Here is a 16,109-nt window from a genome sequence, read left to right on the forward strand (position 1 = left end):
TGGCTTCCTCTGCTGATCCTGAAGCTTCAGCAACAGAACAAGGAATCAGCTGAACCCTGACCCGGTGGCTTCCTCTGCTGATCCTGAAGCTTCAGAGGACTCCCGCAAAGAAAGATCAAGAATCAAATACAAACTAAAGGACAGTTTAAATTAGAAAACCCTTTTTGGACATCAAGTAAATATCAAATGAACAATTCACAGCATAACTTTTAATTACTTCACATCCGAAACTCTTTTGAAAACAGAATTACACCTTTTCAGTTTCTCATTAAGTCTGTTCCATAACCTGGCTCCCAAAACTGACATCAGTACTTAACATTAGTTTTTACTTTACAGGCTTCAAACATTAACACTTGTTGAATTCATCTGGAAAGGAAAGATTCACCACACGGGACATGATGTCTGATGTTAGGGCAGCACCAGTGAACAGCACAATTAATGTAGACATTAGGTACTAGTACGTTTTATGTGTTCTATGTGAGACTTCCAACAAAGTTTCTCATCTATTATTACTCCTAAAAATCATCGGGAGGAGCTGAGACCTGCGGGACAGGCGTCCTCTGGGACAGGGGTCCTCTGGGACAGGCGTCCTCTGGGACAGGGGTCCTCTGGGACAGGGGTCCTCTGGGACAGGCGTCCTCCGGGACCGGGTTCAAGACCCCTGATAGAGAGAGAGAGACAGAGAGAGAGAGAGAGAGAGAGACTCCAGTAATGACATGCTCTGTCAGGAAAGGTTTACCTTTAGTTCTATTGAGCTTTATTAAACTCTGAGGAGACGCATGGCAGCAGTAACTGTTAACTGAGAATTCTATTACTAATGTTACTTTAACATTAAACTGCAGTGGATATATTGAGAATATTTATTTATTTATTTCACTCAGGCGGGTTTGTTCTGACCCACATGTCTCACGTTTGACACCCCTGATCTAATCCAATACTTTGTGCGTTCCCTCATCTCCACCAGCAGGTGGCAGGATTTCGCCCTTTTTCTTCAAACAATATCATGATAAGATAATTGTCAAACAACATTGTGCTCTGGAAAGATGAAAATCCAGGCCTGGATTAAGTTCAGGATTCAGTCGAACCGCTCTCATGCTTTTATTGTGACGACCTCCACATGTGAGAAACAGACTAAAGTAAGAGAGTTGCTGAGTTGGACACGGATTCCCATTTTAATTGTGATATTAAACATTATGACCGGCGCTGCTGTTGGAGTCTTTTGCTGCTTCGCTTCAGCAAAAACACATTTTCCATATTTTCCGGACGTTTCATCTGGTTGTTTGATTAGAAAATAAAATTAAAAACGTCCAGAGAGAAATTCTCACTAGTAAAAATGGAACATGTTGGATTTTGGTCAGTATAAATCTTTTCAACATATTTTATGATCTAAAGTTTAGACGTGAGAGTTTTTATTTCTACTTTAAAAGCAGTGGAACATCTTCTGTTAACATAACATTTTTTAAAGAGAAATACTTGTACTTCTTTTCATGTAACTGGTTTATTGAAGGTTTTCACCTCCGTTCAGTCGCAGTGAAAAGATCGAAGCAGCTGAGAACATTTATCATGAATTTAAAACTGAATTGATGTAGAATCAAGTTATTTCAATAATGTTTGAATGTCTAAATTTCTTGTTACAAAAAATAGAATTCTGATGGAATTCCGTGTATTATATATAAAATGTTGGACTGACATGTTTTTTATTTATTTATTCAGAAAGCGTTTCAGAGAAGTTGTGTTTTTCGAATTCGGAGTAAAGAGTCTGTACTTTTACTTCTTGTAAACGAGTATCTGTACGTCTAATTTAGAAAGGAAATGAAATAATTTCGCCCCCGCTGAAGCATCAGAGCTGCTTTGTTCATTTAAAATAACTTGTTTTAGTTCAAAGTGTCATTTTATTACTTTCTCTTATGAAATCTGCCCGATGGAGGCTGAAGCTGTAAAAACCTCCTGGTGTTTTCAGTCGTGATGGAAACTTCTCTGTAGCTTCTGTTGATCTCTGAGAAAAGGAGGCTTCAACGTGGGAAGAAGTATTGAGACGCGTCCTGGATTGAGCTCTCTGGGAGGAAAAGGAAGTGATAAAGAAGAAAGCTGAGTCATGATTGGCGGGACGCTCCTTTATTCTCTCCACTCTTACAATCGAAGTCTTAGACTGAAAATCAACGTGAAAAACAACAAAGACTTTGATAAAGACATGAAAACAACAAGCAGTTCTGCTTCCACCTCCAGTTGGAGTCAAAGTGTGAAGAAGCTGAGAGGAGAAGGGAAACGTTGTAGTTTGGAACAGGAAGTGTGAGTTTCCTCTCTGCAGCTCCGAACCTCAGGAAGCCGCCAGGACGACCGGCAACTCACATCTGAGCTGCAGCATCCGCTGGTAGGAGTCCTGAGAGCCGCTCTCTGAACTGGAGAACACGAACGCCACTTTAAATACCTTCTCCAACCAACGGTGGGCCGAGGGGGGGCGTCTGTGTGTATTTATATATTTATTGGTATGTATGTTTGTATTTTAACAACTTTTCACAGAAACTATTCAGCCGAGTCGCAGAAAATCTTCAGGGATGATTTGTCCTCATCAAGAACCCGTCATCAGATTCTGGGACGTTAACGACTATCAGCTACTGAATAAATCCTAAGAACACTGACAAACAAAGAGGGAGAGAGGAACCTCATGAGGTTCCTCATGAGGTTCCTAATGAGGTTCCTCATGAGGTTCCTCACGAGGTTCCTAATGAGGTTCCTAATGAGGTTCCTCATGAGGTTCCTAATGAGGTTCCTCACGAGGTTCCTAATGAGGTTCCTCATGAGGTTCCTCATGAGGTTCCTAATGAGGTTCCTCACGAGGTTCCTAATGAGGTTCCTCACGAGGTTCCTAATGAGGTTCCTCATGAGGTTCCTCATGAGGTTCCTCATGAGGTTCCTAATGAGGTTCTTAATGAGGTTCCTCACGAGGTTCCTAATGAGGTTCCTCACGAGGTTCCTAATGAGGTTCCTCACGAGGTTCCTAATGAGGTTCCTCACGAGGTTCCTCATGAGGTTCCTCATGAGGAACCTCACGGAGAAGATCAGCGTCTGTTGCCATGGAGACGTGGCTTTGGCAAAAACTATTGACCCATGAATTTCATGAACTCTTCAGGGACGATTTGTCTTTATCCGAGGACGGTTCCATTACGTATTGAGAGCAACTGGGTCAAAGGTCAAGGCCACGAAAAGGTCAAACAAGTATTTTCATCGTAACACAGTTTTAATCCGACTGATCAAACCAACTCCAAAATGTGTAAAACGTGTGTACATCAGTATCGAACATGAAGTAATTCAAACTACCATGAGAGATGATGGGAGCAGTGGAGTGGTGGATCAATAACCTGTAATCTCTTGGTTTCCATGGTGACAGATGTAGTTAGTGAAGGTCTGCGCTCTACCGAGTGTAGTTCTAGTTTAAACACATCTTTGGTTTGGACTGGTTAATAGGCACCTGTGTGTTTTATTATTTAATATGTCACTGAATGTATTTTTTTTCTTCAAATTACTGTACTTTGCACGAATAGTGACACGTCTTTATCTTCTTTATGACTTTTAGGCTTCAACAAGATTTGAAGTGAAAACGCCTCATTTTTGTGTTTTTGTCTCGCAGGTGAGTTCTGCCTTTACGCGGCGCTGTTTCAGAAACTACAGTGAAGTCAGAAGATCTTTGGACACGGGGAAAGTGGGTCAAACCAATGTTGAGCGAGAGACGCAGCGCTGAGTCCGTTGGTCTGACTCTGTAAAAGAGGCACAAGGATTTATTCCTCAGTTGAAAAGCAGCAGCAGGTGTTAGTGAGGGGGCGCTGCAGAGCGACGCGACCTCTGACCTTCACACCACGGCGCAGGAGCGCGGCTCCCTGAAGGGGTTACTTCCTGTGGGGACGCCCACCAGCAGCGCGTCTTTCCCTGCGTTCTGTAGACAGTACTGCTGCAGCTCTGCAGCCGCCTGCGACACCTGCAGACACACGTCACACGTCACACGTCACACGTCACACGTCACACGTCACACGTCACACCTTACAGCTCGTCCAGACCGACCACGGCCATGTCTGTGTGTGTGTGTGTGTGTGTGTGTGTGTGTGTGTGTGTGTGTGTGTGTGTGTGTGTGTGCGTGTGTGTGTGTGTGTGTGTGTGTGTGGTTGGGTTTTTTATGGTTATTTCAGAAAATAGCTCCCAAGGTGGAACTTTTGAAAACGCTTGGTCTCCATGGAAACGGGAGAAAACAGCTTTTGTGGGACTTTGCTCCTGGTCATGAGGAACCACGGTTGTTGTGAACAGTTGTTCTGCACACGCTCAGTAGATGGACAACAACAAAACGACAATAAAACAAAAGATTGGATAAAGGAAGTTAAATGTAGTTTAACTTAATTAGATATGAAAACCAATAAGAGTAATAGATTTAAGGGTTTAAATGGAGAAAATGAGGCAGAATCTGAATCACATTGATGAAATAACATTGCAGGTCTAGAAAAGAAGTGAATATATTGTCAATCAGTTGTTTGATGAACAATACAGCTACCCAGAGCAAAAGCTTTACTTTTCAAAGAAAATCAATAGAAATTTAAATTCATTTGTCTTTTTCAAAGTGAAAAACAGCGAATCAGGATATCTCGGGTGTTTTAAAATAAAAACTAAAAACTCTTTAAACCATTTTCTGATTAAAAAAACAACGAAGATCATCAGTGGGTTTTTTAACTGACAAATGAGTTTTTCATGCTGAGTGAATCATGATGAAACAGTATGAGTGAAATAACATTAGTATAACTCAAGGTTTGTATTATTGTGACTAAAACAGTGAAGAGTAAGAAGACATGACTCAGTGCTGCCTCACCTTGATCCTCTCCACACTGGCCTCCAGCTTCAGTTGGTCCACCAGACGTCTCATGTTGGATAAATTAGAATTAGACGTCATGTTCAGGGTTAGAAAAACTTCTTCTGAAAGAAAAAGGAAACGTGTCCTGGGTTTTCCACCAGCAGACGCTGGAGGAGGAAGGAAGCATCCGGCCCAGCTTCTTTCCAAATGAGCTCCCAGTCTCTTCCTGCAGGAGCGAGGAGACGCTGGAGCTCCACACATTCAGGAGGAAGGATTCTTTACGCTTTGAAAACCACTTAATATTCACTTTTATCCACTAAAAGATCTTTGTTACTCAAGTTGTTTCTGGTTGAGGTTGATGATTATTGTACGACTCGTACATCAATGATGAATCTCCACATTTTATATTAAATATCACCATGAAGTGTTGTTTACTTCCTTTATCTCTGACATATTACCGTCAGTAAACGTTGTTTTCATGTAATCCTAAACCTTGTTGCTGCTGTTGCAGGAAGATTTGAACTGGAATAACTGATCTGTTTACATTTTTAACTTTTATATATCGTTGATAAAGATGGACTGTGAGGATGTTTTCCTTCATACTGCATATCTCCAAATGTGGGTATATGTGTATATACATTTATATGCGTGGTAATTGAATATCTGGATATCTAAAGTAATTTATTTATGCATCATTTTGATAAAAAAATAAATAAATCATGTGTTGATGAAGACCAAACATAGATTATTTAAATGTATCGGTAATTATTTGTGATATTTAGAATAATATCCTTCCATAATCATGATTATACTTTATTATATTTATTGTATATAATATATAATCTTTATATCTTCTGCCAGAAGATATAAAGTCCCACTGGCCAGAAAAACAATATACAAAAAATCCTCCCTTCCATCTGCAGCCACAGCGTCATAATTTAAGTAATAATGTTGTAGTGTATTGTCTTTTATTATTATTATTACTATTATTACTATTATTATTATTATTATTATTATTATTATTATTATTATTATTATTATTATTATTATTATTATTATCATGAGTATTATTATTATTATCATGAGTATTGCTGTTCTTACTGCCTTCTATGTGTGCGTGTGATGTAACTTTGAGCCTGTCAAAGAGAAGATTCTGGGTCAGACAATAAAATTCTATCTATCTATCTATTTTTTAATTACTTATACCTTCTCATCAGATAATTAGTCTTAATATAATAAATCTAACTTGTTGAAATTAATTAATTATTATAATAGATGCAAGTTAAGAGAAATCCTATAAATGATGGAGAAGATGTAGGATTTAATCAGTTGTACTTCTTGGTTTTGGACGTGTAACCTAAATATTGTTCTGCTCTTCTTACTCACTGTTTCTTTGATGAAATATCTTTGAGTGATCGATTCCTACTTCCCACTTAATGAACATTTAGGTGCCAAATATGAAAATAGAGTCTGCAATCACAAGAAAATATATTTTGCTTTACTCATTTTAATATTTTTCTTTTTTACTTGTTTATTTTGTTCATTTTTTTTACATGTTTGAAATAAAATCCGTCCATTCTTTCGTTGCTGTGCACTGTTGACATTGATATTTGATTTTGAGGATCGCAAATTGAAAAAATGGGGAAAAAATCTATATGTCAATGAAAGAAAATACATCTGGTCTGCGCATGCGTGAGTCGGTGTTGCCGGAAGTAGTTACTCGCTTCATCCAGTGGCAGGCCCACGTGGTTAAAGATGTACAGGCCTGATTAGTGCGGCTCCTGATTGGTCGGTAGGGGATTACGCTGTGTGTGTGTGTGTGTGTGTGTGTGTGTGTGTGTGTGTGTGTGTGTGTGTGTGTGTGTGTGTGTGTGTGTGTGTGTGTGTGTGTGTGTGTGTGTGGGGCGGGGGAGACGCCGGATAAAGATGAGCTGAAGCGGCTGAAGCGGCCTGAGGCGTCAGAGAGGAGCAGCATGGTGGAGGTGTTCTCCGGCCGGACCCTCCTCAATAAGGACGGGGACTTCGTGGAGCCCGAAGAGGCTCTGAGGAACAAGGTGGTGGGGATCTACTTCTCCGCCGGGTGGTGTCCGCCCTGCAGGGACTTCACCCCGCTGCTCTGCGACTTCTACACCGAACTGGTGGACGAGGCGGAACCGGCCGCTCAGTTCGAGGTCGTTTTCATCTCCTCCGATAAATCCGCCGACGATATGGTGGAATATTATCACGACATGCACGGAGACTGGCTGGCTCTGCCCTGGACCGACGACTACAAACAGTGAGTAACGGGATTACGTTACTATTACAACTTTGCCCATGAACACAACGCCATGTACTTCTACTTGTATATTTATACTCATCACTTCTATCTGCGGAGGAGTAACGAAGTTTGGATTAGTACTTACTTTAGTTTACTCACAGGAGAGAATACTTTACCAACCTTTGTTATTCTGTTCAAAATAAACTCATTAGTGACATTTAGATTATAACCAGCTATATAGAGATATAGATATAGATATATAGAGGACTAGATCTATAGATATAGATCTATAGATCTATAGATATAGATATATAGATATAGATATAGATATAGATATGAGTACTGTATTCACCTACATTATGAGTTGGATCACATCATTTCCTCTCGGCTGCATTTAAAAGTGATTTCTTTCTGTGTTGTGCCAATCCAGCGTATTAGGATTATGTAAAGGCTTGTGAGGGTCACCCTGTCTGGGATTAGTCGGAAAGCAGATTCACACCAAGTAGAACTCCTCTAAGTTTTAGAGAAAAGTCCCCCCGTGGCTCCGCTTGCATTTTGTTGGTTTAAACAGTTAAATCTGTTTTTTCTCAAACTTACTTTACAACAAAATATCAGGGTACAACGGATTGTGTTGGTCGTACTGGTGAAATGTATTTGCTTGGAACTGTAGATTAGATTTTAGATTTAAATTCTCGACATCCCATTGTGAGCCCAATAAATTAAAATAATTATTTAAATCAGATTTAATTAACTTCAGGGACCACATACAGTCAGTTTCATCCTGAGTGGACCAGCCTGGTCAAATATTACTCTAAGAACCTTTAACTTTACTCTTGACAGTTTCCCTTGAGGTGCTCAGTGTAAAGAAATGATCAGTTCGTACTGACAGTGATCAGAATCCCAACATAAAGTCCATTTTAATGAAACATTCTGCTGCAAAATACAATCAAATGTAAATAAAACTAGTATAAACAGTTGCTTGGTGGGACCAGCCTCCTGGGGGGTTCTGGTCCTCGGTCCTCATGTCCTCGGTCCTCATGTCCTCGGTCCTCATGTCCTCGGTCCTCATGTCCTCTGCTGGAAAGGGAAAGTCAGACTAACGTAGAGGAGCTTCACTGAGCAGCACCAGGATTCACATCTCAAACTAATCTGACGCCACAACGTCTGAATATTCCAATAATCTGGTCCAGTCCAGGTATTCTGGTCCTAGTCCAGGTATTCTGGTCCTAGTCCAGGTATTCTGGTCCAGTCCAGGTATTCTGGTCCTAGTCCAGGTAATCTGGCCCAGTCCAGGTAATCTGGTCCAGTCCAGGTATTCTGGTCCTAGTCCAGGTATTCTGGTCCAGTCCAGGTAATCTGGCCCAGTCCAGATATTCTGGTCCAGTCCAGGTATTCTGGTCCAGTCCAGATATTCTGGCCCAGTCCAGATATTCTGGCCCAGTCCAGGTAATCTGGTCCAGTCCAGGTAATCTGGTCCAGTCCAGGTATTCTGGTCCAGTCCAGGTATTCTGGTCCAGTCCAGGTATTCTGACCGTTTCAGTGTCGCTCAGCTTGAAAGTTCCCAGGAGAACCGGTCTGTTGTCGTCCTCAGCGGGTCGTCCTCGTTACGGGGCGTTAACAGGTAAATATGTGTGGGTCCAGTCCAGGGTGGAGTTCTGACCTGGTCCTCACAGGTTCTACTGGACCGCCTCCGCCTCGCTCCGTTCTACTGCCTCTGCAGGCTGAGGTTCTGTTTTTAAACTTTATTTATTTGATGAAGGTGAAGTAATCGACTCTCCAACATGGCGACTGGACCAGAAATCACGTGACCCAACGAATCAATAATGGAATCGGTTGTCAAAACGTTTCATAATCGAATTTGATCCAGTTTATTGATTTGTTGTCCCGAGATGTAATAATGAATTAAAAGCTGTCGAGTGAATTCAAAAAGATCCATATTTAAAGTCCAGTTACTCTGTAAGGTTCCATGTTCAGGTCACCTCGTTCATTCCGGGGATGTTCCAGTGTTTCTGACTCATCTGGTTCCAGTCGTTCTTCTCTGGATGATCCAGTAAAGAACCTGAACATGTGATGATTTCTCCCTCAGCGAGTTGAAGCAGCGCTACAAGATCACGGCCGTCCCCAAACTGGTGATCGTGAAGGAGAACGGCGACGTGATCACCGACAAGGGCAGGAAGCAGATCCGAGACCGCGGCCTGGCTTGCTTCAGGTCCTGGCTGGACGCCGCCGAGATCTTCCAGAACTTCCAGGGATAGAAGCCGAGCTGCCGGGCGGAGCCGCTTCCTCCAGAGCTGCAGGGGCAGAATTCTTTACTCCTCTAACCTGAACCGTCTGAGAAGAAGGAAGCAACACCGACTGGTCCTCATCTGTGACGAGGCGGTGTTACGACAGATTCCGTCCCCGTTCACGTCTCAATGCTTCAAGGAAAAATGCATCAGTTTTGTTTGTTTGTTTCAGAGAAATAGAATCAGACACATGAAGGAAATGCATTTGTTGACAACAGACTGAGATCCTGGAGCTGCAGCCCTGCAGGTTCTCCGGTCTCCCGTCTTTAAGCCCAGAATGTCCTGATGGTTCTTCACCACGTTGAGCACAAAGCCAGACCACCAGCCTGTTGAAGCAGGGAGACGTGGAGAACCTGCAGCTCCAGGACCTCCGTCTGACACCTCCCATGTACACTTAAAGATAACAATAGAAGGGAAATAATTAATAACAACATTTATGATTAAAGATAGAATTTCAGGAAAAAAACACTAATGAAGTTAAATATAAAGATGAAAACCAAACTGGAGCTTCGTTCACTGCAGCTCTTGATGCTCAGTCCCATGATTAGCTGGGATCTTCCTTCTTACATTTTAAACTCCACCTCTCTGACTGCAGTGTGGACCTGGTCGGACCCACGGGTTCTGGACCGACGGGTTCTGGCCTCAGAGCCCAGAAAACGCTGTTGACAGAAGTATGGACGCCACGCCGGTCAGAACCAGGGTTGCCAGATGTGACTCAGTGTTTTCAGGCCAAACAACATAAACCATCTTAACTCTCCGCCTGTTGGGAATCAGGTTCAAACCCTCAAACTATTATATGTTAATAATGAACACGCCACAAAGGTCCGAGAGTTTGGCTCCCCAATAGGGGGATACCCTCCATATCTGGCAACACTGCTCAGTCTGAAGATTCATTTTCAAGTAAGAGTGACAGAATCTGGACATTTGTAAAAAGACAGACGGTCAAAAGACGTTTTCACGTAAACGATTTGCCCCGTAGACGATCTCCTTCCTGCAGTGGAGATTCTATAATCCTTCATCCTGCTCAGCCAATCCCAGTGTACCTTACTGGAGACCAGGAACCAGAACACATTCACACCATCTGAGGTTCCTGTGGGAGGAAACTGGAGTACAACCTGCAAACTCCAGACAGAAAGGTGTTTGAACCCATGACCTTGTCGCTGTGAGGCTGGAGAGCTAACCACTGCTGCCCTGCTTCTTCCCCATCTGAACCCTGGATGATCTGCACATGGTGTCACAGCCTGCTGCCGCTCACACACGGTTCTGGGACATGTTGCTTTTCAACACGAGAGTAAAACCTCCTGTTCATCAGAGGAACGTCTCAGGAACCCAAACACAGAGCTATAGTAGTAGAATTAAAAACACTCATTTCTGCTCCCGTAGCTTCAGTTTGCCTCGATATTTTTATATGTTGTTAGTTTTTGTAATAACTTGTTGAGGCTGATTCTTAATAAAGCTTACCAAGACAATCTCTTGTTCCGTCTTGGACTGACTTCATGAACAAACAGGCACTTTGTCCCTGTTGGCTCATTAAACCTCCACCGGAGACGTTTTCCACCCTGCTGGCAGCATCTCAGTCCTGCCCTTACTTGCCCCTTTTCCCCCGGCGCCATGCGCTGACACCGCCGTCCTTATTGTCCTTACCACTGTCATCACCGCCGTCCTTGTCGACCTTACCACTGTCATCACCGCCGTCCTTATTGTCCTTACCACTGTCATCACCGCCGTCCTTATCGTCCTTACCACTGTCATCACCGCCGTCCTTATTGTCCTTACCACTGTCATCACCGCCGTCCTTATTGTCCTTACCACTGTCATCACCGCCGTCCTTATTGTCCTTACCACTGTCCTCACCGCCGTCCTTATTGTCCTTACCACTGTCCTCACCGCCGTCCTTATTGTCCTTACCACTGTCATCACCGCTGTCCTTATTGTCCTTACCACTGTCATCACCGCCGTCCTTATTGTCCTTACCACTGTCCTCACCGCCGTCCTTATTGTCCTTACCACTGTCATCACCGCCGTCCTTATCGTCCTTACCACTGTCATCACCGCCATCCTTATTGTCCTTACCACTGTCATCACCGCCGTCCTTATTGTCCTTACCACTGTCATCACCGCCATCCTTATTGTCCTTACCACTGTCATCACCGCTGTCTGGCCCTGCCCCCCGCCGTACGGCCCGGTGCTCTGGAGGATGGAGTCCCAGGTGTGAGACAGGATGTAGGTCCCCTCGTCCCGGTGGATGGTGTCCTGCTTCCTGATCTGGCCGGCCTCCTTTATCCACCGTTTGACCTTGTTCTCCTCCGAGGTTCTGACGCTTCCCTCATTCCAGGTCATGATGTGTTCGTTTCTCCTGCAGTGGTCGTGATGCTGATTCAGCACTTTCTTGTTCTGCTGGGTCTTTTCCACTTTGATGTTCTTTCTTTCCTACACGACAGGATCTGCCTGTTTCACCAGTGAACGTTCTGTCACATGACCTACATGGATTTAATTTATTACCTTTCATCTGTTCTCCGGGTCTAGTTTGTCTTGATGTACCAGCTGTGTGCTGATGTGTTTTATTTGTTGTCTGGGTTCTGTTCTCCCTCGTTTGTCTGGGATGGGGATCTAGTTTTTGCACTTATCTGGTTTCAGTAATAGTGTAATAGATTTACAAAAGCCCTCATCTGACAGTAAGGTCGAGTCAGATCTCCAGGAGCGCTGCGTGGCGTTTGGAAATGAAATATCACCCTGTACAGGTGCATGATGGGAGATCAGAATCGTATGGTACACATGGTAACATCTGGGCTCCAAAAGAAAAGAATCCATTCTGGAGTACGAGTGATGTACAGGAGAGATGGTATGGTATGGTATGGTATGGTAAGGTAAGGTAAGGTAAGGTAAGGACCGTGGTGAGCACTGACACTGAGCTGGACACCTCAGCAGACGGACTTGGTTTGGACCGATGGACATTAGATCAAATACCAAATTCACTTTTGCAGCAAACATCAGGTAGTACTAGTTCAGTCTGGCAACATGCCAATCAGACTCCTGAACAATTAAGGTGGAGCAGAGAGGTTCACCGAAACCACTGGAGTGATGGAGTTCAGCAGAAACCTTGATACGGATGGAACCGGCCTGGTTTCATCCTTTTACTGGGTTTTACTGGGTTTTACTGTGTTTTACTGTGTTTTGTCTCTTGTAGAAAAACCATGTGCAGTTTTGTAGTTGACCAGGCAGGAAGGTGAACCAAGAAATCAAAGTGTCGGAGCGGCTCCAGGTGGAGCAGACGGAGCCATGTTCACACTCCCCTCCCCCACAGAGCAACCAGTAACCTGGAGGACTGCTCAGAACTCAGAACACCACGGACCGGCAGTATTCTAAAATATATCAGAGGATATCTGAGCAACTGAAGCAGCTCAAGAACCTCTTATCCTTATAGAAACCATCACATATGTACACAGAAATAGAAATATACAAAAAATCATTATTTTTCCTTGAAAAAGAAAGTTAAGCTAATCAAACCCCCCAGGGGGCAGAACCATCCCCCTGGACTGTGTTCAGAGTCCTGGATCCATTGACAGCAGGACAACGTTCCTCAGCCGGTCTCCCAGAGGAGAGGTGATCCTCAGCCTCGCCAGGTAAAGCCTCCTGGATCTCACCCCGACGGCGCCACTCTGGATCTTTCACTTTATAAGCTCCTCCCCTCTTCACCACAGAGGCCTGAGCCTCTGGCCTCTCACAGGGACCGGCTGCAGACTGCCTGGGGCCTGGTCCAGCAGACTGCCTGGGGCCTGCTCCAGCAGACTGCCTGCTCCAGCAGACTGCCTGGGGCCTAGTCCAGCAGACTGCCTGGTCCAGCAGACTGCCTTGCACCCGGTCCAACCTGTTGGAGTAGCTTAGCCAGCGAGGCTCCAGGCCGCGTCCCGGGTCTCAAATTTCTCTTTCACTGCCAGTACTTGGACGTCACACCTGCACTGTCTCCTCTCCAGGTCCTCGGTCTTCTCGGTGAGTTCTGTCCCGATGTCTTTCATGTCTTTCATGTCTTTCATGTGGTTATTTTCCCCTCCACGTCCACACCTCTGCGGGAGGACGTGTTTGTAGCATCCTCCAAGCTAGTTAGCCCTCCTTGGTGGTCGGCGAGGCGAGCAGCCAGAGGACCAACAGAACTCCGTCTGAACACCATCAGTCTGGGACGTGACGTCACTACGGAGCGACTCCATCACATCCTTGAGGGATTGACACCTGTCGACAACCGTCTTCTCCACGTTAGCTATAGCCGCCATTAGCGCAGCTGTGTCTGGAGCTGTAGCATTGCTATGAGACGCTTTAGCTGCTTTTGTCTTTTTGTCTTTTGAGGTGGACCCTTCGTTATCCGGTCCTCTCAGTGCCCCGACCCACCGTCTGTCCTGGGGACAGGTTACGCTTTAGAACACGATATCTCGGTCATTAAATGGATAAAATAGCTTATCACCACGCGTCTTTACATGTCGCCACCCGAACCAGACCCCAACTGCAACATATTTGTTTGACCACCAGGGGCGCACTTGAGTCTTATGTAGTGAATAGGTAATCAAGATTATTACACAGATGGAGAAATGCATCTACATTAAAGATCATTTCTACCTTTTGATGAGTTATTCTGATCATGATATGAACTACTTTTGAGTTGCAGCTACATGTGAATATGTTTTATGTCTCTGAAGATGTAAATAGTGAAATAAAAATCCACTGTGATCCATAAGTTGTAGAGCAGACGCTGCCCTGAGGCAGAACTCTGTGGAACGTTCAGTTCTATTGTTCAAATTTGTCGTGTTGTCAAAGGATAGTTGGTTTAATATGAACTTCTAACGGAGTTTTAGTTATTTAGAGATGATAATGCTGTTATCTGCGGGTCAAACTGCAGCTTGATGAGTTTCAACGATCATCTGTAACTGAAGTTTAAGATGTAATCTCACAATCCGCCACCGGGTGTCGCTGCAGGGTCACAGCTAGTGACTGGAGCCTTAAATCAAGGACGTTCAAAAATCAGAGCCGCGCCACGTGGGGAAATATCACGTTACTCCTGTTCAGTGGTAATCCAGAGTACTTTTTTTTAACTGTATACTTCTTAACTGATACTGGTATTACTATTCAAGCAGGATTATTATAAAATGTTGTTGTAGAATATTTGAGAAAGGCGTCGGAATAAATCGGCTTTATTCTTTCTCCTTTTCAAATAAGTTGAACTCGATCTATCTTATATGTATTTGTATTGAGGTGTGTGTGTACTTGGATTGGTTTGTGTATTTATTTTCATTAAACTATCCATGTATTTATTGATTGATAAAGTTTATTTACAAGTTATATGTATATATATATATATATATATGTATATGAGTGTGTGTTTTGACATGTCTGAACATTTTGTGCTTTCGATGGTGAAAGATGAAATTCATCCATATTACTGTAAGGAGTATTTTTATGATACTTGTAGGCTGAAGTATGTAATTTAACTTGTTTGTACTTGAGTGTTAGTGAAACATTAATATTCATACTATAGTATAACTGCTGACCACGTGTTGTCACGGTAACATCCTTTATGAAATCATTCTTTATTTTCTGTTCTTTGTCTCTTTCTCTATTTTGTTGTTGTTTCGTCTCCTTTTCTTTCCCATAATGAACTAATAAGGACAATTGTTAAAGTTATCAATATAAATGGAAAATGAAAACATAAAAATGTTCTTCGAATTAAAAAGAAAAAGGGTCTTGGTGGTTTGTCCGGTTTTGTTCTGCCGGCCGTGTGTCGGGCCGCTCTGTGTTCATATCATCAGGAAGAAACAGTCAGGAGCAGCTACAGGTTCAAAACATGAGTTGTAATTTAAATCCAGTTAAGCTCCTCCTGCAGAGCTGCTCCTCCTGCAGAGCTGCTCCTCTTACAGAGCTCCTCCTGCAGAGCTCCAGCTGCTCCTCCTGCTCCTCCTGCAGAGCTGCTCCTCTTACAGAGCTCCTCCTGCAGAGCTCCAGCTGCTCCTCCTGCTCCTCCTGCAGAGCTGCTCCTCTTACAGAGCTCCTCCTGCAGAGCTCCAGCTGCTCCTCCTGCAGAGCTGCTCCTGCTGAGCTCCTCCTGCAGAGCTCCACCTCCTACAGAGCTGCTCCCCCTAAAGAGCTGCTCCTCTTACAGAGCTCCTCCTCCTGCTTCTCCTGCAGAGCTCCTCCTCCTACAGAGCTGCTCCCCCTAAAGAGCTGCTCCTGCAGAGCTCCTCCTGCAGAGCTCCTCCTACAGAGCTCCTCCTGCTCCTCCTGCAGAGCTCCTCCTCCTGCAGAGCTCCTCCTGCAGAGCTCCTCTTACAGAGCTCCTCCTGCAGAGCTGCTCCTCCTCCAGAGCTCCTCCTCCTACAGAGCCCCTCCTGCTCCTCCTGCAGAGCGTCTCCATGCTGAACTTCTCACAGAAGTGGCAGACAGCTCGTGTCCAGCAGGTAAATATTTGCGTATTTCTGGCTTCTTGTGAGCGAGATAGAGCGACGGAGGAGAAGCAGAATGTTAGAGCAGCTGATAGAGCAGCTGATGAGCAGCGCAGGAATTATGGATGTTTTCCCGTCCAGGAGGGACAACGGGTCATGAAGTGACAGGAAACACAGATAAAGGTTCATTTCTACTTTATTCACGTCACCAACAGTATTTACTGGAAATGAGAAGGGAAAAGAAAAGACAGGTTCTGGGTACTTTATATGTACTTTATATGTACTGATATATAATGGAAGTTTTACATCTT

At 43.9% G+C, this 16,109-nt stretch overlaps 2 protein-coding genes across 4 annotated transcripts; one reads left to right on the top strand and one right to left on the bottom strand.

Annotated features, from left to right (window-relative positions):
• Positions 1-2,093: 2,093 nt before the first annotated feature.
• gng10 (guanine nucleotide binding protein (G protein), gamma 10) lies at positions 2,094-4,994 on the bottom strand. The gene is made up of 3 exons (XM_080476973.1): positions 4,850-4,994; positions 3,846-3,973; positions 2,094-3,755 (listed from the first exon to the last, which is right to left on the bottom strand). The coding sequence occupies exons 1-2, from the start codon at positions 4,928-4,930 to the stop codon at positions 3,848-3,850; spliced, it is 207 nt and encodes a 68-aa protein (XP_080333099.1). The 5' UTR covers positions 4,931-4,994; the 3' UTR covers positions 2,094-3,755; positions 3,846-3,847.
• A 1,539-nt stretch (positions 4,995-6,533) lies between these two features.
• Positions 6,534-10,840, top strand: nxnl2 (nucleoredoxin like 2). Of its 3 annotated transcripts, none has more exons than XR_013935863.1 (3): positions 6,534-7,106; positions 9,175-9,611; positions 9,733-10,840. XR_013935863.1 is itself a non-coding variant. In XM_080477343.1 (2 exons), exons 1-2 carry the CDS (start codon positions 6,805-6,807, stop codon positions 9,341-9,343), a joined length of 471 nt encoding a protein of 156 aa, XP_080333469.1. In that variant the 5' UTR covers positions 6,534-6,804; the 3' UTR covers positions 9,344-10,840. The 3 variants fall into 3 exon arrangements, 1 of the variants encoding a protein (XP_080333469.1); XR_013935864.1 differs by having other exon boundaries at positions 6,653-7,106; positions 9,175-9,580; positions 9,739-10,840; XM_080477343.1 differs by having other exon boundaries at positions 9,175-10,840.
• Positions 10,841-16,109: the final 5,269 nt, after the last annotated feature.

The sequence above is a fragment of the Lipophrys pholis genome (genome assembly GCF_963383615.2).
Source record: "Lipophrys pholis genome assembly, chromosome: 12".
NCBI classification, from domain to species: Eukaryota; Metazoa; Chordata; class Actinopteri; order Blenniiformes; family Blenniidae; genus Lipophrys; species Lipophrys pholis.